This window comes from Podarcis melisellensis (genome assembly GCF_964234715.1).
Source record: "Podarcis melisellensis genome assembly, chromosome: 6".
NCBI lineage: Eukaryota > Metazoa > Chordata > Lepidosauria > Squamata > Lacertidae > Podarcis > Podarcis melisellensis.
This window is the reverse complement of record NC_138538.1, coordinates 68,553,004-68,576,412: the sequence shown is the minus strand read 5'-3', so window position 1 is coordinate 68,576,412 and position 23,409 is coordinate 68,553,004. Positions and strand designations below refer to the sequence as shown.

At 42.9% G+C, this 23,409-nt stretch overlaps 2 protein-coding genes and 1 long non-coding RNA gene across 4 annotated transcripts in view; 2 read left to right on the top strand and 1 right to left on the bottom strand.

Annotated features, from left to right (window-relative positions):
• LOC309371457 (vitellogenin-2-like) overlaps positions 1–12,690 on the top strand; it is a 28,538-nt gene extending 15,848 nt beyond the window's left edge. Inside the window, exons 15-29 of the mRNA XM_081914107.1 lie at positions 1–111; positions 729–822; positions 1,456–1,641; positions 2,230–2,362; positions 2,761–2,989; positions 3,857–4,065; positions 5,439–5,651; positions 6,426–6,568; positions 6,838–6,976; positions 8,632–8,767; positions 9,037–9,223; positions 9,828–9,925; positions 10,476–10,570; positions 10,665–10,824; positions 12,348–12,690. The exon at positions 1–111 is cut by the window's left edge and continues 61 nt beyond it. Coding sequence (XP_081770233.1) covers positions 1–111; positions 729–822; positions 1,456–1,641; positions 2,230–2,362; positions 2,761–2,989; positions 3,857–4,065; positions 5,439–5,651; positions 6,426–6,568; positions 6,838–6,976; positions 8,632–8,767; positions 9,037–9,223; positions 9,828–9,925; positions 10,476–10,570; positions 10,665–10,824; positions 12,348–12,388 — 2,174 coding nt within the window. The 3' untranslated portion in view covers positions 12,389–12,690. The remainder of the gene's footprint in view (positions 112–728; positions 823–1,455; positions 1,642–2,229; positions 2,363–2,760; positions 2,990–3,856; positions 4,066–5,438; positions 5,652–6,425; positions 6,569–6,837; positions 6,977–8,631; positions 8,768–9,036; positions 9,224–9,827; positions 9,926–10,475; positions 10,571–10,664; positions 10,825–12,347) is intronic.
• On the bottom strand, positions 12,027–14,199 carry LOC309371545. The gene is made up of 2 exons (XR_014169176.1): positions 14,065–14,199; positions 12,027–12,449 (listed from the first exon to the last, which is right to left on the bottom strand). It is a non-coding gene; the product is annotated as an uncharacterized lncRNA (long non-coding RNA).
• On the top strand, positions 13,876–22,766 carry LOC309371499 (di-N-acetylchitobiase-like). Of its 2 annotated transcripts, none has more exons than XM_081914245.1 (7): positions 13,876–14,286; positions 17,640–17,778; positions 19,590–19,798; positions 20,527–20,698; positions 20,937–21,034; positions 21,514–21,675; positions 22,388–22,766. In XM_081914245.1, exons 1-7 carry the CDS (start codon positions 13,891–13,893, stop codon positions 22,574–22,576), a joined length of 1,365 nt encoding a protein of 454 aa, XP_081770371.1. In that variant the 5' UTR covers positions 13,876–13,890; the 3' UTR covers positions 22,577–22,766. The 2 variants fall into 2 exon arrangements, with proteins under 2 accessions (XP_081770371.1, XP_081770372.1); XM_081914246.1 differs by having other exon boundaries at positions 14,007–14,221.
• The last annotated feature ends 643 nt before the right edge of the window (positions 22,767–23,409 follow it).

Sequence of the window (23,409 nt, the reverse complement as noted above, 5' to 3'; positions counted from 1 at the left end):
GGACCCAGCCCATACTGGCAGGAGAACTTCGACACATTGTACCTACCTGTGTAGGCCTCCCACTGGAACTTGGCTTATATGGCGCCAGCGTGGCAGATGTTTCAGCAAAAGGTGAGCACTGGTATAGCCCCATACCACCTTAGCTTTGTTAGTGATCATTGGGGTTGGTGGAGAGATTCAGTTCAGCTTGCATGAACCTATCTAATTTTCATTCTCAGAAACAGTATGTGAAGCGGAAAACAGCTGTTCTTCAAAAAATTGCACTTCTCCTGATTTTGCGGTGTATTTCCCCATCCAGAAAATGTGTACACAGATGTGCATATTAGAGGAAAGTGTGGCTAAAAATGCACATATTCATGAAAATAACATGCAAAATGCTATGTTAGCAAAATATGTATATGGGAAATTGCTTGCAGAAATGCACATCCTGGGAAAATATGCACTAAAATGCTAACAACTTTTTGTGATCACACACACACACACACACACACACACACACACACACTCATACTCCTGCAAACTGATGCAGAAACATAGTGAGCTGCTGGGAAATTAGAAACTTCAGAAAAACCAATATTGACAGATTCACCCATCCCTAGAACTTAGTGAATTGCTTATACATTTGTGAAAATGAAAATATGCTAGCTGATAACAGTAAATCCATGTCTTGAGTTCCTTTTTCGCTTCATGCTTTTGACATTTAATCACTCTTTTTTTACTTCCTACAGTCGATGGGAAGATATTTCCTTCTTTGACTAATGACTCTGGACCAGAACAGTTGCTTAAAGCCAGCCTGCTTCTTAGTGCTGACGTTAACTCAAGGTAGGCATGATTGGTGATATGAAATTAGGATTGCTTAATTTTCTGATGAATGGCGAAATTAGGAAGGAATTGTTTACATAGTCCAAACTGGGGTTTGGTGGTGCCCAACTGACTAGCATTGGCCTTCTGTCTTCTGTTCCAAAGATGGGAGACATGAGTCACACTATTGCAAGTTTTTCAAGTGGGGCCACCTGGCACCTGGGAATGTCAGATTGCAGGTGTAGCAGACAGCACTATACCTATATCAAAGAAGAATATTGCTTTGTGCTTCCATTACCTCAGTCTGTGAGAAATTACAGAGGCAGTGCTTAACCAGGTTTGGCTTCCATTCAAAGGAAAGGTGTCAAAAGACTTTTAAAAAATTCTTTAATATCTGAGTTTATTTGTAACTATACAAGTCCACTCCACCAAGAAAGAAAGTCCCCCGCCACTAAAATTCATAATCTGCATGATCTAACAAAAATATTGACACGGCTCCTATGTTTGAATCACTAATAGTCCCTTGCTGTTATATTTACTGACAGATTCTCATTCTGTATGTTGCATATTAAAGGAGATTCTAAATGTTTGTACTGTGAGTGCGAGGGAATAGTTTACATTATTATCTAAGTTGGTATTTCCATCTTTTTTCAGCGTATCAACGCATCTGGTAGGAGTGATGGCAATCAACACACCACATTTCCAATCTGGTCTTGAATTCCACGCTAAATTCCATGCAAACATGCCGGTTAAATGTGATGCCAAGATAGACATGAAAGAGGAAATATTTAAGTTTGAAATGACCCCAGTCCAGCAGCAGACAGAATTATTGGCTGTGAGGTACAGTAGCTATAACTTAATTGTGGCAAATAGCAGTGAATTGTGCTGTTGCAAAAATTATAAATATATGTTGGTTTCTTAATGCAGTAATACTTCTGGAAGTATACAGGGTTGCTTTTTCTTTTAATTCGTCATGTTCTCGGTGGTTTCTAAACATCTATTTACCTTTACAGGCAATTTCTGTTACCGGTATTTGGTGGCCCTGATCTTGCAGTCCTTACCAAGGCAATAAAGTAGATGAGAATTTTGCCTAAGTAAGGACTTCAGGGTCAGCCTCAATAGACACTAAAGTGGCTACTACAGATCAAAATGCAATTCTCACTACAGTGGAATTCCAAGAGCAACAAAGGATGTGCGACACAACGATGTCTGGAGTGTGCTTTGGAAAGGTTGGCCAACTCTCTCCACCTGCAGATTCCTGAATCACACGCCTCATTTGTGTCTCAGTTGTTCTCAGTATCACCTCTGTCATTCATTCAAGTCACGACAAACATGAGAATGACTGGACTGAAAATTACAGCGACCTTATATTATGCATATTTGGTTTATTCCACTTACATATTGAGTGTTTTACACCTGTGCTTTCAGGACTAAATTTTATGCTGTGTCAAGGAATGCGGATGAACCAAATTCACCTTTGATGACCCCGGTTCCGCCAGAGCTGATTGGATTTGATGTTCTAGAACAATGCTTTGGATCATCAAAAGTTAGGACCAAAAGGGTAATGGATAGTACATTGCAAATATACACACAGCAGATGATCCAGGTCTTGCTGCAGATTCCAGTTTATTTATAAATTTCCATACTTATCCAATATGCTCAATTGAAGAATCAAAATATTTGTTTATCCACTGAAATATTGTGAAGTAAATATATACCGTTTCACTAATTCACAATTGTAGCCTATCTATATAATACAACTTCACAAAACCTATTACTTTGTGGAAACGCGTTGGGGCACCCAGTTTACCTATCTACGCATATCCAGGCCTGAGCTTTAACTAATCTGGTGAGGTAAATCCAGTTTCATATAAGGGGGGGGGGGGAATTGCCTCAGAATTTATTTACTACTTTTTTTCCTGCCCAATATTTTATCGGTTGTTGTTCTTTTTAATGCAGCAAAGAAGTGTCTTTGATATTGCATCACGGGCATTCATTTATGGCCTGAAAGAAGAGTTTCACCACAGTCAAAGAAACGCAATGTGTTCACCCAGCTCATATATCAAACTATCTAGCTTAGGGTATCAAACATGTCTCACCATGAAAGAGTGCAGCACTGCGTTCTTCAAAGATGCATACCTACACAAGTATTTTGGGCAATGCGAACTCAGACTAGCTGTGAAACCAGGTACAGTTTCTATTAGAAATTTATCATTACTAATCAAACTTGAACACGCACACTAATTTTGTGGTTCTCAACCCTTATACTGAATTGTAAACAATTCCTATACAATAATACTTTGCCTTTCTTGGCGGTCTCCCTCCATACTCTGCATAAGCCCCATCCCATCACCCCGCGGCAGTCAATTCTTTGCAAAAAGGAGAGCACCAAACATTTGATTAGAAAAATACTTTCATAAATGCAGTTTCTCCTTATCATTGAAGAATAAAGTGCTGAGGAATTATGTGTCATCTTAAAAGTGACCAAGAAGCCCCACTAAAAGGGGGAAATCTCACCACCTTTGATCTGTTTGGGCAGTGTGCACCCTATGAATCAATGGGAAATATTTCCAGGCAAATGTGTTTAGGTCTGGAGAAAGGTTTCATTGCAGTTTCCATGCGGTAGGTCAATAGGTTCGTTAACAGTAATCTACACCCACAATGCTCACTAGTGTCAACTTTGAACAGCCCTTAGGCAAGATGCTCTCCATTGGTCCTTCCCTCCACGAATGGACCCATCTCCATCACTGCTATCCATTTGCTTGCCTTCCTTCTCTGGGCCCAGTGCACAGTTATTCAGAAGAAGGGGAGAATCTCTTGACTCTGGTCATTCTTTGCATGTCTGGAGGGAGGAACAAGCAGCAGCTGCATGTTAGGAGGAGACGTAAGGCCTGGAAGCTCTGGAGGGCAGCAGTTGTCCCCACCCCCCGGCACCCTGCACAGTTGTGGGCCAGTAATGTCAACGCTTGACACCCTACCTGATGCTCCCCACAACTGATGGTTGTCTACCTTTCAATAGTTACTGTTCTAACTCATGCACGGGTTTTTTCGACAGAAGCGGCTAGAACCAAAATACAGCTAGAGGTTCAAGCAGACTCTAAATCACATTCAAACACAATCCATCTGAGGCACACTGAGGAAGATGAAGATAATGCAGATAATGAATCCTCTTCCTATGAAGACCAAAAGGCTAAGAGAAAGAAGTGGAAGACTAAAGTGAAGAAAGAGGACGCTAAGACCAAGAAGAGTAAAGGAACCGAACTGGTTTGTATGGCTTGAAATGAAAATGAAACCAAGGCGTGTGGAGGAGAGAGGGAATGAATGGAAAAGAGGTGGGTGGGTGAGACTCTCAGAGGGAAAGCACCCAGTCTTATAACTAAGTGCTGGGCCACTCATCCATATTCATAATTTGCATGTGAAAATGGGCTATCACAATGAATGGGGAAACTTTTTCAGACCTACTCTGTAGTCTGCCCAGTTGTAGTTAGGCTATATACCGTATTTTTCGCCCCATAAGACGCACTTTTTCCCCTCCAAAAATGAAGGGGAAATCTGGCTGCGTCCTATGGGGCGAATGCAGGCTTTTGCTGAAGCTTGGAGAGCGAGAGGGGTGGGTGCGCACCGGGCTTCAGGAAGACATCCGCAGCCCGGGCAGCCCTGCAGGAGGTCCGGCAGGGATGTCTAGGCTGCGGATAGCAGCCTGCTTCCCGGAGCGTCGGGCGCCCTGAAAGCAGAGCGCCCAGCACTTCGGGAGCGCATCCGCAGCCTGGGCAGCCCTGTGGGAGTTCTCCGCAGGGCTCTCCATGCTGCGGATAGCAGCCTGCCGCCGGGCGGGCGGGGCGCCCTGAAGCAGAGCGCCCTGTGCGCCGGGCAGACATCCGCAGCGTGGGGAGCCCTGCAGGGGTTCCCCGCAGGGCTCTCCACGCTGCGGATAGCAGCCTGCCGCCGGGCAGGCGGAGCACCCTGAAGCAGAGCGCCCCGCGTGCCGAACAGACATCCGCAGCGTGGGGAGCCCTGCAGGAGTTCCCCGCAGGGCTCCCCACGCTGCGGATAGCAGCCTGCCGCCTGAGGCAGACATCGGCCAGCCCCACAAGCTCAGGGAGGTGCAGCGCCCTTCCTCAACCTGGTTTGGTTTCCCCGACCTGCTTTTGGGGGGGAAATAAAGGAAAAAATTTTTTCCTTTATTTCCCCCCCAAAAAAACTAGGTGCGTCCTATGGGACGGAGCGTCCTATGGGACGAAAAATACGGTAGTTCATATATGTGGAAGTTAAAACCTCTGCATTATTAAATACACTTACTAGTTAGTGTACTAAAGCTTTCATAGATTATGAACCTATTTCAAAATGTTTTTGGCTTATTAACTAATATCCAGCCTACTACTTAATACTGCTTTGTTTTTTCAGCCCTTGTGCACACAAAATTAGGACCTTTTAAATGATATAACGTCATTAAATGTCTGATCTCACACAATAGAATTTCATTGGAAATGTTTTGTAAAACAGCATACTGTATTATACCAGGAAGATGTATTTAAATTCCAGTATGTTGTTCAGTTTTGCTTGAACTGTGAAATAACGTTTGTGGTAATGTTTCTGAAGTAAGTCCCCCCCCCCCCCCAATTTACTTCTGATTTTAGCCCAAATTCTTGAGACACAATAAATCATCGGTGCTGGTTGCTGATCTCCGTGCTATCCAGAATGAGAAGAAGGTCACCATATTTCACTTTGAGCTCCACGATGAGTTACACACTTCCAGGCCTACAGTACAAGTCTTTGTGTCAGACTTAAAAGAATCCAAAAGACCCAAGCTCTGTGCTGGTATTTCCATTCTTGATCCTCAGAAGGCTGAGGTAAGAAACAACTATATGACCAAAAATACTGTATTTCCCCAACCAAGTCATTCAGCAACAATTACAATATATATCAGTAGTAGTGGAGCAGAGCTGCAGAACCACCTTACTCCTGGCACCAGTGTATCTGCTGCTTATGTGGACAGGACTGGGGAGAGGTGGTGGCAAAGTCAGGGCCATGGGGTGTAGTAGTAGTAGTAATAATTATTAATAATTTATCATTTATACCCCACCCATCTGACTGGGTTTTCCCAGCCACTCTGGGTGGCTCCCAGCAGAATAATAATAATAATAATAATAATAATAATAATAATAATAATGCGATAAAGATCAAACATTAAGAACTTCCCTAAACAGGGCTGCCACAGGTGTAAAGGAGTCAAAGCAAGAAAGAAGTTTATTTCAGTTGTGGCCTGCTTCTTAACAGATTTTCTTGGGTTGCCATTTTGCTGGCTGCTTTTATTTCAGGCACTTGTTTGGAAGTTCTGCCTGAAAAGATTCATTGCAAATGGTGGCAGAAATGCCATCTCAGTTGTGACCTTGGGCTGCAATGGACGGAAAGTGCTACTTGACTTTCAGAGGCCACTATGGTATTTGGTTAACATGCTTTTTTTTTTTTCGTTTTAAAGACTGTAACCTAGAACTGCATTTCCCAGTAATGGTACTGAAACAGAAGAGTGCAGTGATATGAAAAATCAGTGTAGTAACTGCAGCGATGTAGATACTTTGATTTTTATATCAGAGGCATAAAATCCACTACCTATTTCTTCTCAGGGTTATCTAAAATGGGGCTGGGATTGTCGAGACTACAATATTGCAACGAAGGTTGAATATGGATGGTTTGCTGGTTATCCAGCTATGCAAATCAAGGTGGACTGGCTCAGAGTTCCTTCAAGACTAGAAGCAGCTGCAAGTGGGTGAGAATTAAGTAATTCAGAACTTCAAATATATGTTTAAATCTATATGTGGAAATCAAGCTGAGCTATATCTGCAGAGAACTACCAGCAAGGAATGCCATTATGTGAGTGTTTCTTGCCCCAACAAAATGAGTTGGATTAAAACATTGGTACTCTTCCTCTTCTCCTTCCAGTGAAGATGCACAAGGTTGTTTCTAGTCTGAAACGGACAGAATTTTAAGGCATTCTACCAAATGTGGATTTAATCCTTTCACTCCTTTTCCCTTTAGGCTATCCACATTTGTTCCTGATATGGCCTGTAGGCTTGGATTGTCCCAAAGAGAACAGAGGAATCCTTCACAGCAGACTTCTGTAGTCGTGGCTCTCACATCTCCGAGAAGCTGTGCTCTTGTTCTGAAGCTACATAATGTAAATTATTTGCTTTGGGGTTTCCACATTCCTTAATAATCTTAGCGCAGTAATCCAAAGTGTACGTGTGGGGATGGGGGGCGGGGAGAGAAGATCTGTCATGGAATTGCCACGGCATCCGGAACCCTGTGAGCTCACAATGGCCAGGGCAGGAGGTGAGGGGTGGCTTTTGTATCGTTCCTGGCAAATCTTTGCCGTTCTGAATCCCACCACCCTAAAACAATTGTTTAAATAGTCATTTATATCGCTCCAATTAATAAATGACAAATCAGCAAATAAAGCCAAGCTTCCCACAGAGAGAGTCATGGAATCATGCTGCTCTCAAGATAAATTCCTCCACAAATCTGCAGATGGAAAGAAGGCTGTGTGTGCCAACCGCTCATATTGTACCATAGGAAAGAAAGAACTATTGCGATAAGACTGTGCAAATGAAGCAAATGTGTTTATTTTCCGTTAATCTGTTCCATTTTCCAAAGAGCGTGTAAGGCTTTGTCAAGAACTAAGCAAATGAAAAGAGGAAAGCAAATACAGATGAAGGCAAAAATCCCATACTCGCTTACTTGGGAGAAAGTCCCCTTGAACCTAATAAGACATATTTCAGCATACCTAGGCTTGGGCTGCTATATGCTTGGCACTAGGGCTGAGCCAAAACCAAGCAGGAGGTGACTTTCATTAACCAGTGTCTCAATGGTAGAGCATCGGCTTTGCATTCAGAAGGTGCCAATTTCAATCTCTGGCACCTCCAGGCAGGGTGAAAAGTACCATCTTTCACCAATGAAATGTCATTTTTTGTTCAGCCCTAGTTCTCTAATATTCCTCATTGCTGCACCTGGTCTTAGTGCCTAGTGTTCTTGGGCAGCTGCTGAGGACCCAACGCACTGACACAACTCACCATGGACATCTGCCTTGGAGCCCTTAAAAAACAAAATCCATTTGCAGCTGGCACTTTAGCCACAACCAGGCAGCTGGGTCTAGCTGCTATTTAAATTTCTCACCATGCCCTAGAGTGCTGTGGCATTCTGGGAAATTTAAATGGTGGCTGGATCCAACTACCTTGCAATGCTCAGAGTGCTGCCGCCGACCCCTGTCACCAGATAGAGCTGCCATGAATCACCAGCAGGAGAGGACCTTCCAGAGAGCAGATAGCCCAGAGGTCTCTCAAACCTGGAACAGACACTGCCCATTAACTGAGTGCAATTGTAAGAGCGGTGGACTCGTAATCTGGTGAACCAGGTTCACGTCTCTGCTCCTCCACATGCAGCTGCTGGGTGACCTTGGGCTAGTCACACTTCTCTGAAGTCTCTCAGCCCCACTCACCTCACAGAGTGTTTGTTGTGGGGGAGGAAGGGAAAGGAGATGTTAGCCGCTTTGAGACTCCTTTGGGTAGTGATAAAGCGGGATATCAAATCCAAACTCCTCCTCCTCCTCTTCTTCTTCAGTATGACTTTCTAACCATTTCTACCACCCGTGTTGCTTCCCCTTGCAATAGAAATATTATGCAGGGCCTTTCAGCTAGAAATCAGGAGAACTGAGTTCCGGCAATTTTCAGGTTGGCGCCATCGCCATTATAAGACAACAAGGGAGGCGTTGGTGATGGGTTCCGGCACTTCTTTTCCTAGAAAAATAGCACTGATATTATCTTACCTTTTTATTAGGTCACACTTTATGACACAAACATCTGGCTACCACTTCCACTCCCTGTAGCCCAACATGCAGAAGATTTAGCAAAGCAGCCCCACACCTGGAGTTTCATCTCTAATCTGGCATCCTCATTTGTGGAAAATCTGAAAGGTTAGTAGGTTAGCCAGTGTCGTTTTGCTCTCCTGGTTCCAGCAAAAGTTGGTTTACACCAGGGCTACAAACCACAAATCCTGGAATCATCTCATCAGGTGGTTGAGAGATCTGAGTTGGTCCTCAGCACACCTTCCAAACTCCATGCCAGTTACTGAATCACTTTCTGGGTTGAAAACTCAATAATAAAATATGCCAGAAGAATATCTCTTATCAGAATATTATTTCTAACCATTTGAAGATGCTTACTGATAGCGTTTGCTTTTTAGGTCGTTGTTCAGTATCACAAGATACTATCACAACTTTCAACAATGTTAGCTTTCGCTATATAATGCCTGCAAACTGCTACCATGTCTTGGTCCATGACTGTAGCCTGGAACTGAAATTCCTGGTGAGGGTAATGAAAGCAGAACAGTCAACTGATCTGATAATGGCCCGTATCGACTTTGCCAATCTGTAAGTAAAGCATTGTAAGTTAGGGTTGCCATATTTCATAAGGTGAAAATCTGGACAAAAAAATTGTTGACCTATTTATTTATTTACTTTAGGGGGGGAAGGTTGTTTAGCTTTTCTTTTTGTAAAACCACCAGGAAAAAAAATAAGTTTGTCGTCTACTTATAAGAAAATAGGCAAGAAAACCCACTTACAACATGGGTTGCTTTGCGTCCAGGTTTCCCTGGACATTTAGAATGGGCATAACAAATTCCGCCCGGACACCAATTTAGGGATCAAAATCCTGGCCATGTCCAGGATTTTCCAGACGTATGGCTGCCCTACAAAAGTCAACCTGATCAAAATATGATAAGCCAAATAGTTAATGAATATTGGTAATATGACTAGTAGAAAGACTAGTTATACTGGTAATCACACCAGAGTGATACACTTTCCCCAACAAATATTTGAATTTGTCATACAAAATATTCTTAACCACCAGTGATTGATAACAAGGTAGAATGTTCATTAGTCCAATGTGAACAAGTTGTCAAAAAAGCTATGCACTTGGTATGTATGACATAAATGTATCATTGTGTTAATTAAACCAGATTTTTTCTGTTTGAAGGGAGGTTGACATGTATTCTTCAAATGGACTTGCAAAGCTGAGGATTAACGGTACTGAATTTCCACCAGAGAATCTCCCATTGACTTCCAATTCCAAAGGTAACATACCTTTTCTGACTTCTCCTGAATTGCCTGACTCACTTGAACTATCTATAGCAAATTGTAAAGGGGCTTAAGTTTGCCAGTGGTTAGCAACTGAAAGGATGACCTTAGAGTCATGTACTCGGGCTTACCACTACCACAGCTAAAATGTCACATGCCCACACAATGCGGCACAAATTTTTCATCTGTCCTTCCCATTGGCAACTTGGAGGAGAGCAGATGGTTTCTCTCAAGGAGCCAGACTGGGCCCCTACTTTGGCAGGTGTTGATCTCCAATATCTATGGTCTGGTATATATCTGATTTTTCCTTTGGGACCAGTTGATTGTGGAATTAGGCCTAAACATTATTCAAATATTTTATTTATTCTGGTAACCTTTTATATTGCAAATGCAGTATAGAGTAATTTCACATAAGCAGCAGCAAGATTTCAGCTCCACATATCTGATGCTTTGATTGAAACAGAGAGAAATCAGTAATGGTGACAATTTGCACTGAGATGTGACACCAGAGTTTTTAGGGGGAAGTAATTCTGTTTTCTGGTTATAGGTGATATCCTTATCACTCGTGAGAAGAATGGCTTATCACTAAAAGCTCCAGAAGTTGGCATTGAAAATCTCTTCTATGATGGACGCACGCTTATGGTATACTTTTATTTGCTATCCTACCAATGTCTTGGATTTTTACAAACACATATGCAGCCAGAAGTGCATTGACTTTTACCACTTTCCTGTGCAGATTCAAGTACCTTTATCAATGATTGGGAAAACCTGTGGAATGTGTGGAAGATACGATGCTGAATATGAACAGGAATATAAAATGCCCAGTGGATATGAAGCCAAAAATGCTGTGAGCTTTGCTCAGTCTTGGATTCTTCCATCAGAATCCTGTACCAAAGGTTAGGCAATTATATATTAATATGTGAATATCTGGGCACTGATGCACATATTTTTTTCTTCACAACCTTTTAACAGAATACAGTTCTGGGGGCGAAAAAACACCAAATAGGGAACCAGAAAGTTCCATGACTGTGACTAATTTCCAAATCATGGTTTCATCCACCCTTTCACAAAAATTTTAGGAACTCAGGATGACCACTTTACTAATCACCAAAGCCAACATGTGCTTTTAAAGATATATAGTAGCAGCAGAAAAATATGAACAACCTTCAGCTCTGGGAAGTATGTGTCTTCTAAAACACAATTGTATACTTCTCACATTATGCCTTTCTCTCCTGCATTGCATTGATGTAGTCAGGTAGTTGGGCTTCCCATTGCAGAACACTGGTTGAGTCCCACTCTTTAGTATAGCTCACAATCCCTGCTCAATTTAAGCAGACACCTTTCCCTATTCTGTCTTCATGTCAGGCTGTAACACATTTTGCACAAACAAAACAGAATAACCCACCCACACAGGCAAGTTATCAATTTCCCATGTTTTCATAATTTATTTTGTAATGCGAGATTTCCAGATGCAGTTTGGAAGCTTTAGCAAAAACCAGTTTTCTGAAAACAGTCCAGGCTATAATTTAGATATAGTTTAAACTCCATGTATTTTCTCAGTGTGGCTTGCCTAAATGTTCACATACAAATATGAGAAAGCAACTTGCAGCTGAACATGACATCTTGACATAGCATAAGTATGTGAAGCAGTATTTTAATCCTTATTCCATGGGAAGGGAGGGAGGAATAGTATCCATCAGTATTACCCAGAATATGTAGCCTTTAAGATACAGTTTGCTTGGGCTTTAGTTTGACTACCTTATTTGATGAGCCTGTGAGGACTGACATGATTCTATTCCTGGGAGTCTCAGAAATATACTTGTAACAGCTTGCACCCTTTCCTATTCCAGATGTTTGGAGGGGATAGGTAAAAGTCTATAGCTACTGTTGATTAGTCCTGGGCAGGTAAGCTCTTCATTTCCCTTACATCAGAGGACTAAGGAAATAGGAAGAGGCACCTGGGTCAGGACTAAGGGTAGATTTCTTCAAGAACCATTTTGTTCTTCCCAGTTAAATGAATACACACACACATACACACACACACACGTTTGAAAGCTGAAATAAATAAGTAAATAAAAACCACCCTTTCACACTAAAGCATATTAAAACAGAGAGCTATGTATTACAGTACTGAATGCAATCCACTGGGGTTGATCAAGTGAAGTCTCACTGAAGTTACTTTGCTCTTGAAATCCTGCCCAGAAATTTATCGTTCATTACTTTGGCGGCAAGCTATGTCCATTGTACTCCAGTTTGTTGTTGATCCAGTGATAAATCTTTGAGAGAAATCTTTATCAGTGTTCTGCTCAATAAGTAGAGTTCTAAGTGCATAGTCTTTTTAAACAGCCACATGGTGAAATTGAATTGACAGGAAAAGTTTCAAATAGCAAAACTGAATCACATCCCATTTTTGTTCCAGAACCTGCCTCCATTCCACGGGGAAGAGCAAATAGGTATTGACCAGACGCTCAAGGATATCAAAATTGTAACGGAGATTCAGGCAGCATGTTCCTGTGAATACCTGCAATGCACAGCTTGATGTTATTTGGCAGAAAATTAGAGCTTCAAATGGTTTCCATTCCAAGGCCAATATATTTAGTGGACAGAGCAATGGAATTATTTCAAACAGGAAAAGTAGCATCACTTTCTCCTTTGAAGAACAATGCATTTCTACCATAATACTATCAGTAATTTTCAACAGTAATTTTTAAAAAATATATTCGTGTTAAATCATTTAATAAAACATCATGATTCCAAGAGCACAGCTGCACTTGTTCTGTGTCTTTTGAAATACCATGTTGCATCGAGTCCAGATTCCACGACATTCACAAAACACACACTCAGTATTGGCTCTTGCAACTGATACCAGAAATAAGCAGCCAGGCGCTACTGCAGAGCAATTTCAGAATTGGGAGCAAGGTGACTTGGCTTTTAGCCATACAAATGATGCTTAAAAAAAAAAAAAACCCAGAGCCCTGGGATCTCTATGACAGTAGTTCCCAAGTGGGTGGTACCACCCCCTGGGGGCTGGTGGTATTACCTAGGCGGCTGCTGGAGGTGTAAATAGCAATCAAACTTTGAAAAGCTGCTATCACTGGATCATGCTCAGCAATTTCAATTATTCAAACTGAACAGTTTAAATCGAATTCTCAATAAACGTAGGCAGTCACTGCCTCAAATTTTATGGTGCTGCTATCTTCCTTAGCAGGTTGTGCAACCTGCCATTCCGAATAACAGTTTTTATAGGGTTGGTGGGTACCAGGGATGAGTCTATGTTTGATGTTTTATTATGTTTTTATATGGGTTGGAAGCCACCCCCATTGGCTGGGGAAACCCAGAGGGTGGCAACACGAGAACGGGCCTCTTCTGCAGTGGCTCCCCATCTGTGAAATGCTCTCCCCAGGGAAGTCCACCTGGCGCCTTCATTGTGCAGCTTTGGGTGCCAGGCAAAAACGTTCCTTTTTAACCAGGCTATTGGCTGATCCGATTTACATCCTATGCCCTTTTAAAATGTGTTTTTTTCTGTGGAGGGGGGGGCTATTGGGTTGTTGTTTTTATTTTTATTAGGTATCTTTGTGGCTTTATATCTTTGATTTTATTCTGTGAACAACCCTGAGACACCCAGGTATAGGGCGGTATCTAAATTCAGTCCATCAGTAAATTGTGGGTTGTTTTTTTGTTTTTTGTTCTGAGACCTCTGGGTATAGGTCGGTATATAAATGCAATAATTATTTTTATTTTTATGGAGCCATGGAGTTGTGGCGCGACTACCCCCCTCAAAGTTTGGGAAAGTTTACACAGTGAATACAGAGTGCAGAGGATCAGGTACTGCTGTCTTTAAAGTGTCCAAATTAGGCAGCTCCTGAGGGATTTATTATTTTAATATTTGTATTATAATTCCACTTGAGTTTTGTCTCTGAACTGTTAACGCAACTGGCACAGCCAATCCCTGAGGGTGAAACATGGCGGGTGACGCTAAGGGGCGCTCATTTCCCCTCAGCGTCTCCCCCTCCATTTCTGGGCGGAGCCATCCCACCTTCCCCCACGCCAGGCATTATATATTCTCGAAGAGGCAGAGGCGAAAAGGAGCAGCCGCCGCGGACGCGCACGCACTCACGCACGCCCCGCTTAAGCACCTGATACGAAGAAATGGAGGGGTTGCTAAGCGGCGCCGGCGCGCGCCTCCCGGTCGCGCTCCTCCTCCTCATCTCCCACCTGCGGCTGAGCTCCGGCGCGTGCCCGTGCGAGGACCCCGCGCTCTGCAACCCCATTTCCGGAGCCAGGGACTTCGAGGTGCGCAGGCGCAAAACCTCTTAGGCGTCGGGGAGGGGGAGAGGAGAGGAGGGCGCGGTTGCCTGGTGAGAGCACGTGACGCTCCTCTCAGCCAATCCTCGACGGTGTTGGTGAGGGTGGGGAGAGAGATCGGGAGGTGGTGGTAACTTGGAAGGTTGTTCCTGTCAGGGGTGGTGAGGAAGCCTCTCCAGACGTTGCTGAACTACAAACTCCCGTCCCAACCCCAGCAAGCGTAGCCAACGGCTAGGGAGTACGGGAGGTGGTTGTTCAGCAACACCTGGACCAGCTGGCTTTGGACTACAGTTCCCATCATCCCTGACCAATGGTCCTGCTAGCTAGGGTTGATGGGAGTTGTAGTCCCAAAAAAACAGATAGCGATGCAACTTCGAGACACACTGATCTGGAAGGCTGAAGCTTCCATACATATCCTGCAATGCTTGCTAAGTCCGCCATGCCCTCTCCATAGGCAGAGATTCAGCAACTGCAAGTTTTCTGCACCACAGGGAAAGCTTCACCTGTTGGATTTCTGCTTTTCATGCAGTGCTAAAGGCACTGGTGTCCTCTCAAGGAAGGCACAAAACCTGAATATTCTTTGGGGGCTTATATGTAACTCTGGGCCTCCCCTTGTTGAAAACTGATTGGCACTGCCCTCTGTGGCCAAAACACTAGGAGAATGAGTTAAAACAGGCTATGCAGTGGGAAAAGAGAAGCAAAGGAAACAAGTTTCCTGTTGTGGTTCTGGCCATGTGAAAGTCAATTTCTTTATGCCAGGTAAGCAGGAGGCATTATCAGAGCTCAAGGACACATTCCACCTATGCTAAAGCAGCACTGGAAGGCATGAGGTAGGTTTAGCGACAAGAGAATATATATGCCTGGCCTGGGCAGAGGACTGAGGGCCAGATAGAAAGATATTGAGGGTCACATTTAGCTCCTGGGCCTAAGGTTCCTTATCTCTGCTGTGCATAATATATAGCCATCATGGCTAGTGGCAATGGATAGTCTTATCCTTCATGAATTTGTCTCATCTCTTATTTTAAGGTGTCCAAGGTAGAATCTACACACATATTTTAAAAATGCTCTGAAAATGCTTTTTTAAAAAACGTTTTGAAAAATACATTGAATTTGGCATAGCTCACTGCCACCACCTAGTGTCACATCTGTATATTGCACTTTACAACACATTTGAAACATTTTATTTTCAGCTATATAAGCTGAGTCCCAAGTTGCAATGCATAGATTGCAATCCTGTGCATAATTAAACCTGTTTGGATCCATAGATTTCAAGGGGCTTAGGTGTACAGTGGGCGGGGGGGGGGGAGGCTTTCTCGCCCCGCCGCCCGGCATCGGGACGATGCCCCAAAGCCGGGCGGCGGGGGGAGGCGTTCCTGCCCCGCCGCCCGGCATCGGAACGATGCCCCGAAGCCGGGCGGCTGGGGGAGGCGTTCCTGCCCCGCCGCCTGGCATCGGGACGATGCCCCGAAGCCGGGCGGCGGGGGGAGGCTTTCCCGCCCGGCCGCCCGGCTTCGGGACATCGTTCCGATGCCGGGCGGCGGGGGGAGGCGTTCCTGCCCCGCCGCCCGGCATCGGAACGATGCCCCGAAGCCGGGCGGCTGGGGGAGGCGTTCCTGCCCCGAAGCCGGGCGGCGGGGGGAGGCTTTCCCGCCCGGCCACCCGGCTTCGGGACATCGTTCCGATGCCGGGCGGCTGGGGGAGGCGTTCCTGCCCCGCCGCCCGGCATCGGGACGATGCCCCGAAGCCGGGTGGCGGGGGGAGGCTTCAAAAGCCGTCCGGGGCGGACAGTCCCGGGGCGATTTAAAAGCCCCCGGTTAGGCAGGCAGGGGGGGCAAAGACTTTTGCCCCCCCGCCCGCCTTGGGAAGAGGTCCTGGACCTCTTCCGAAGGCGGGCGGGGGGCAAAAGTCTTTGCTCCCCCCTGCCTGCCTTTCCGGGAGAGCGGAAAAGGCAGCGCTGCCTTCCCGCTCTCCCGGAAAGGCAGGCAGGGGGGAGCAAAGACTTTTGCCCCCCGCCCGCCTTCGGAAGAGGACCTCTTCCCAAGGCGGGCGGGGGGCAAAAGTCTTTGCCCCCCCCCCCTGCCTGCCTTCAAAAGCCGTCCGGGATAGCGGGAAGCGCCTCCCTGCTATCCCGGACCGCTTTTAAAATGCTGGCGGTGGGGAGCAAAGCCTTTCGCCCCCGCCGGCCTTCCTGGACCTCTTCTGAAGTCCGGAGGGGGGGGGAAGGCTTTGCTCCCCACCACCAGCATTTAAAAAAAGGTCCCCGAGATTTCCCTATGGGCTTTCGTCTTGCGATGCAAGCCCATAGGGAAAATCGTCTAGCGAAGCGTCGCAAAAACCGAAAAACCCTTTCGTCTTGCGGGTTTTTCGTCTTGCGAGGCATTCGTCTTGCGGGGCACCACTGTATCTCCGTTGAAATGTATACAGAACTGTTTTATTTATTTTTCATTTGAACATCCTCTGTTTTTACCACAACACTGCTGAACCGTAATAGTCCCTTTTACTGAGAAAATTTGTCTGAGGCAGATATGTATCTGAGGAAATGAAACCAATGTGCCCTGCCCCTTCAGGCATGCTTCTAATTGTTAAAATGCTCAAATTAGATGGGAAGTGCATCTCACCTACTTATCTGAAAGTTAACTCCCAAATGTATTGTCTCTTGCTTCCCAGGGATAATTGGTTGAGCCCTGGAAAATCCTCACCAACTTATATTACAAGATGTTCTGTGGGTTGCTGCCTAGAAGTGGTTTAATTAACGATACCCATCTTTGTGCTTCATATTAGTCAGTAAACCTTGAATTTTAGCTAATCTCTTTAAAGATAATACTTATTTGAAAGGATAAATGTTTATCATGAGATCCCATAATTTAGCAAACTATCTTATTTGATCCATACAAAGATTAAGTCTCTTTAGAGCCATCGTTTTTTGACAATCTACTTCATGAATTAGGAACACTACTACCATTTGACTATGAGAGCCTATTGTGGGAGCTACACTGATGACCTATGAGGGCTTTCGTGTTTTTTTCTGGTCCTTATGTCTTTGTGTTGCACCTGCCTATAGAGTTTTAAGGCACTGGGTGCAAACTATTTTATTTACCTGTACATTTAATGGTGTTCAGTAGGTTTAGCTGAGTTGTGTCGCTGCTGTTGCCACTGGCTTTTAATTTTTGATTATCATGTAACTTAAGTGTCGGTGGATTTCAATACAGACGATTTTTGTGCTTATAGTGTTGTAAGCCCCCTTGAGGATTTCTGTCGAACAATTGATAGAACTATATTGGATAAGTAATAACCAACTGAACAAATAAACAATTTAAATGACACCAATAACAAGAGTTAGCACATCTGGCTGTTGTAGGGGGAGAGAGAGATTTGTACTCTTTTTCTTTTTGCTATGCCTCTGCAGGTCTTTATATTTGACATTGGTGGGAAGGCCTGGAAATTTTATGACTGGTCACATATTACTACAGTGGCGATTTTCGGAAAATATGACCCTGAGCTTATGTGTTACGCCCATTCAAGAGGAGCCAGAGTTGTTTTAAAAGGTACGTTACATTTTGGTGTATCGTCAGCATCTTGTATGCGTTTTCTCATAAGTAATTTCCACTGAGTTACTCCTGTTAAGTGTGCACAGGAGCGCAACCTTAATAATTGTATGAGAATATTGTGATTGTGTGAAAGTAAGCTTGCACTGTCAACTTGCACCACCAGTCTCAGGACACACTAGCGATCTCCATTATGTTAAGCTGCTTCAAGCACAAAGGGACGTTGGACTGATCAGTTTGTCTTTGGGGGAGCTCTCTTTTGAAATTTGCTGGCTTTAGATTCATGCATACTAAGAAGTGTAAAGCATGCACGATTCTCCTCTCATTATCCCTAGTTCTAGACTCATTTACACAGAAGATAAAGTTCCGATTGTTTCAGGAGAACTTCTATGTAAGCTCTGTTAAATGGTTGTGTAATTGATCATGAGACTTCATGTAATATCCTGTACTGTTGTCTTACTGTGGACAGCCAAGGATAAAAGGGGATATAACTGCTTGAGCACGTGCTGCCAGGCCAGAACACAAATGTGTCGCTCCAGAAAACCATGGTCTGGGTGTAAAGTCTGGAAGCTATGGTGTTTCTATTTACATTGAATGTGCTTTTTTAAAACACAGACACACACCCACACCCAAAAGCAGTGTTGCATTTATTTTGAGAAAGAAGCACACTTGCATATCTTCAAACTTGTAGCGTACTCCCAGTCTAGATCAGGGTCCCATACAGATCTCCTGCCACGAAATCTCCTCTGGCTGCTATTTGTCGCCAGCACCAGAGGTGCTGTTTACTGCAAATAGCATCTTCAGAGGCACATGCCAGCCAGGAGACCAGGGACCCATACAACTGCTTTTCCTTCAAAATAAAAGTGGTAGCATTAAGCACACTTTTTTTAAAAAAAAGTGTGCTAGATGTAACATGTAGTTTATGTAACATGTAGCTTACACCTTGGGCTCTATTACATAGGTTAATTTGTTAGTGTAAGCTCTGGCACATATTGGGGTTAACTAGATCAAGTAATTGGGAACAAGAATCTGGATCACAAAAGGAGGAGGATACAACTCAGTTTTATTCAACAAGCCTATCCAGTGGTGTCAGCAACAGTACACAGTGGTACCTCGGGTTAAGAACTTAATTTGTTCTGGAGGTCTGTTCTTAACATGAAACTGTTCTTAAGGTGAAGCACCACTTTAATTAATGGGGCCTCCTGCTGCCGCTGCGCCGCTGTGGCACGATTTCTGTTCTCATCCTGAAGCAAAGTTCTTAACCCGAGGTAATATTTCTGGGTTAGCAGAGTCTGTAACCTGAAGCATATGTAACCCGAGGTACCACTGTAATAAGTTTAGCACAACAATATACGTGCGTTCACAAAAGTTCAGCAATATATCTTGTGACTAGATTTAGTTCTTAAGCAACTTCTGAAGCAGTTTCTAAATGCTTTTTAAATTTCTTGTTTCGCTTTCTCCTTTTCTTAATGAACATTGGTGTTCAGGCCTTCTCTTCTTGCTAATATCCATAGCCCACTGCTAATCACATAATCCACTTCAGCAGGTGTTCATACAAACACTGATCTGCTGATGAAGGCTTTTTACCTCAGAATGTGTACAAAGAGCTCTGGGTGGCTAGATTGGGATAGTTATGAAGTAAAGGATTAGGACTCCAATCCTAAACATAGCTTATCACAAAGTAAGCCCCCTTGAGTTAAGTGGAATATACTGCTATATATTATGTGAGATTTAATATCACGGTAGTCTAAAATATTTCTTGTACCTTCTAGCAATTCAAGCCTGGCACTTAATCACATTTTCTTATTTAGGAGACATATCTGTGAAGTCAATTGTTGACCCTGCTGTCAGAGCAGCCTGGATAAAAGAAAAAGTGGATCTGGCCAAAAGACAGCATCTGGATGGAATCAATATAGACATTGAACAGGAGGTTGCAAAGTCTTCACCTGAATACTATGCGTTAACAGATTTGGTTAAAGAAACAACAGAATCTTTTCACAGAGAAATTCCAGGATCACAGGTAAAAAATAAAGCGGAGATTACTCTTACACAAATATGAATTCAGTTCCACATCAGCCAAATTCCATTGATTCATCTCAGTGCATGACATTAAACACTCTTTTTTTTGACACCATTTACTGTTGTGAGCACAAATTTTGGTACCAGATATTGATAGCAGGCACAGATATTCCATTAAGTGTCAGCCCAGCAACAAAAAAAAACCAGTAATAGGCCAGGAATAATAATAATAATAATAATAATAATAATAATAATAATAATAATAATAATAATAATAATAATAAAAATTTTATTTATACCCCGCCCATCTGGCTGGGTTGCCCCAGCCACTCTAGACGGCTTCCAACACATATAAAAGCATAACAAAACATCAAACATTAATGATAACAATCTGATCCAATGTAAAACGTCACAATAACTTTTAAATAAACAAACTTAGAATCTTATACCTTGTTGCCAAGTATACACAGATGATGCTGTGGTTGTGTCCCCAAACATTCCAAGAAATCAACAGGAATGGATGGTATTCAGCTGAGTTTTAGTTATAGTAGACCCTGTGAAATTAATAAACATGAGTCAGTTAGGGCCTTAATTTTAATAGGTTCACCCTGAGTAAAGCGAAGTTGAAGAACACACTGTATGCAGTGTTGAAATGAATTGCAAATTGTGTATAATGTACTAAGAATATCCATTCAGAGATAGATGTGTGTTTTTATTCCCCCCCTACAGGTGACTTTTGATGTAGCCTGGTCTCCAGATTGCATAGACAAACGATGTTACAACTACACCGGGATTGCAGAGTCTTGTGATTTCGTATTTGTTATGTCTTATGATGAACAGAGTCAGGTGTGGTCAGAATGCATAGCCAGAGCCAATGCTCCATATAACCACACCATAATGGGTAAGAACCAAATATATAATATTTCCAAAAACGTTGAAGCCATGGAAATTTGTTCCCACTTCCCCCCCCCCCCACCAGGGAAGAAAACAAGTATAAAAAAATGGGGGGAGAGGGGGTTGAAATATGGAGTTCTGAGGAAGGCGAGAGAATTTAAGAATTGTAACATTTGATATATGATTGTTCCAGCTGAATTTCAGATGGTTGGATATAATATTATTTTTTTTTGTTATTTAATTAGAATATGAAAAATACATTCACATGGGCATTAATCCAAAGAAGATTGTGATGGGCGTTCCATGGTACGGCTATGATTATACCTGTCTAGGCTTAATTAAGGTAAGAGAAAGATAGCTGATTTATTATATTTATTATTTAAAACAACTTCTATTTATTATTTAAAATGCTTACAGATACATAATATATAACACTATAACTTTCATAATTCAGTAACATAAATAAATTATACGGATATATGTTTTCCTTAGAATCATTATTCAAAACGATAGCAATGCCAAATGTTCTTTATAAAAACCTGCTTCTTTGCATGTTATTTTCTCTTCTAATACAAGTTCTGATAATGTTACAATGTCCCAAATATTTTCAAACCCATTTTGAGACTGGAGATGCAGTGCTCTTTGTCTAAGCTTTTGCAATACTTATTTTTTACAGTAAAGTAGACAATAAGGTAGTAGCTAACATCTAACTATGTTTTGTTCGCTGTTGTCTCTGAAGTTTAATTCAGGGGCATGGATTAAAGACTGTTCCCTTTTTTTGAGATTTAACACATCTGTGTAACAGAAGTTGCTTTTCTTCAGGCCCATGTTTGTTCAATCGCAAAAGTTCCTTTCCGTGGGGCTCCATGCAGTGACGCGGCAGGACGTCAGCGCCCATATAAAGTAATCATGGATCTGGTAAATAGTTCTATTTCTGGGATCCTGTGGGATGAGGAACAGGAAGCCCCATATTTAGAATACAAGGTGAGTTGTTAAAAGACTTGCTTTCTGAAATGTATTTGCCTCTAATGATGATTTCAGCTGCTGGGCAAACACTGTTAGAACGATGCAATCTTTCAGGGACCCTGATCCCAGACCATTTATGACTTTTTAAAATTGTTCCCAGAAGCAAACTTGGATCTAGTGAAGCTCTTTAAGTATAGGGGTGAAAATGCTAATACCAACCAGCATCTCTCAACAACCTAGCTGCTGTATTCTGCACCAACTGGTTTCTGAATTTTTCCCAAAAGCAGAAGCTAAAACGTGTTGCATTAATCAAGCATGGATAATCCTGATGAAATGGGTACCTGCCATGTCTTGGCTGAAGGCTTCATATATGGGAAAAGTAGACTTGCAGAATTTGCAAGTAATTATTGGAAACATAAACAGTAAGCAGGCATATTATTAACCAGTGCTCTGTATAACATGTTGTCAATAACCAATCATTTTATATAGCATTTTAAAATTTGCAACGGGCTTCCTCTTGCTTTGCCTCATGGTAACACTTTGAAGCATGTGCCCATTAGCTCCATTTTTCAAAGGGCGAGAGAAGTTGTTTTGTCTGAGTATATGCAAAGGAGCATTTGGCAGAGACTTGAGTTCGGCTCTCTTGGATCCAAGTGCAAAAACCTCTCATCATTAAGCTTACTTTGCAGGAGGCATATTAACACATTCTCTTTGTTTCACTGTTTTGTAGGACGAACATGGCGTTTTTCATCAGGTGTGGTTTGACAATCCCAGGAGCATTTCTCTGAAGGCAGCCTATGTGAAAAAACTTGGCTTAAGGGGTATTGGCATGTGGAACGCGGATTGCCTTAACTACTCTGGTGGCTCCTTAGCACAAGAGCAAACAGCAGCAATGTGGGCAGCCTTGATACCAAAGTGACTTAAGGAGAGTGCTTAGTTTGCCTGTTAGCTGTCATTATTTTCAATTTTAATGCATTTTTACATACAGATATAATTAGTTTTAATTATCTGGTTTTTATTTTTTCAATTCTAATACATCATTATCAATAAAATTAAATACCTGCTTTATATTTTGTTCAGCATTAATAAAAAACATTTTAAGTACCGTATATCACATGTGTTTCTTTCATCCTGTAACTGATTGATTAGCAAAACCTTTCGATAGTACCATGGGCGCTAGGAAGAGCCCATAGAATGGGGGAAGAAGCAGAAAGCGAGGGGAATCGCCCTAACATTTCTAACCTCCCTTCCCCTGGAAAGGCTTAACCTTTTCAACCCACCATGTGTTCCTCTGTTCTCCACCCTCACGATAGCATTTCCAATTCTCATGACACCTCTGGCCTATGCAAACACATAATCTAATTCCAATGTACCCACCCCTTTCTGACTACAACAGGGGGCCAGCAGTGCCCTACAACAAGAGCCAACCTGAGCCCATGGCAGAAAAAAATAAATACAGCAAGAAAAAAAATATCACACAAATTTCATCTGCTCACCAACCCTCCCAACTGCCTGGCCTGATTTCACCACTAAGAGATAACCCAGACGAGGTCAAAAGGCAGAGCACCCTCACTCTTGTGACACAATACACAAGCTGGCCTCACGACCTCTCCCTAACCAGCCACTTCAGAAAGCACCCTGGGGGTGCAGTTTCTACATGGGCTCAACATGCCACCACCAGCTCCACCTTCCAACAGCCGTCTCAAGAAGTAGGCTAGCATGACATTAAAGTCGCTCTTCAAGGAGATGTGC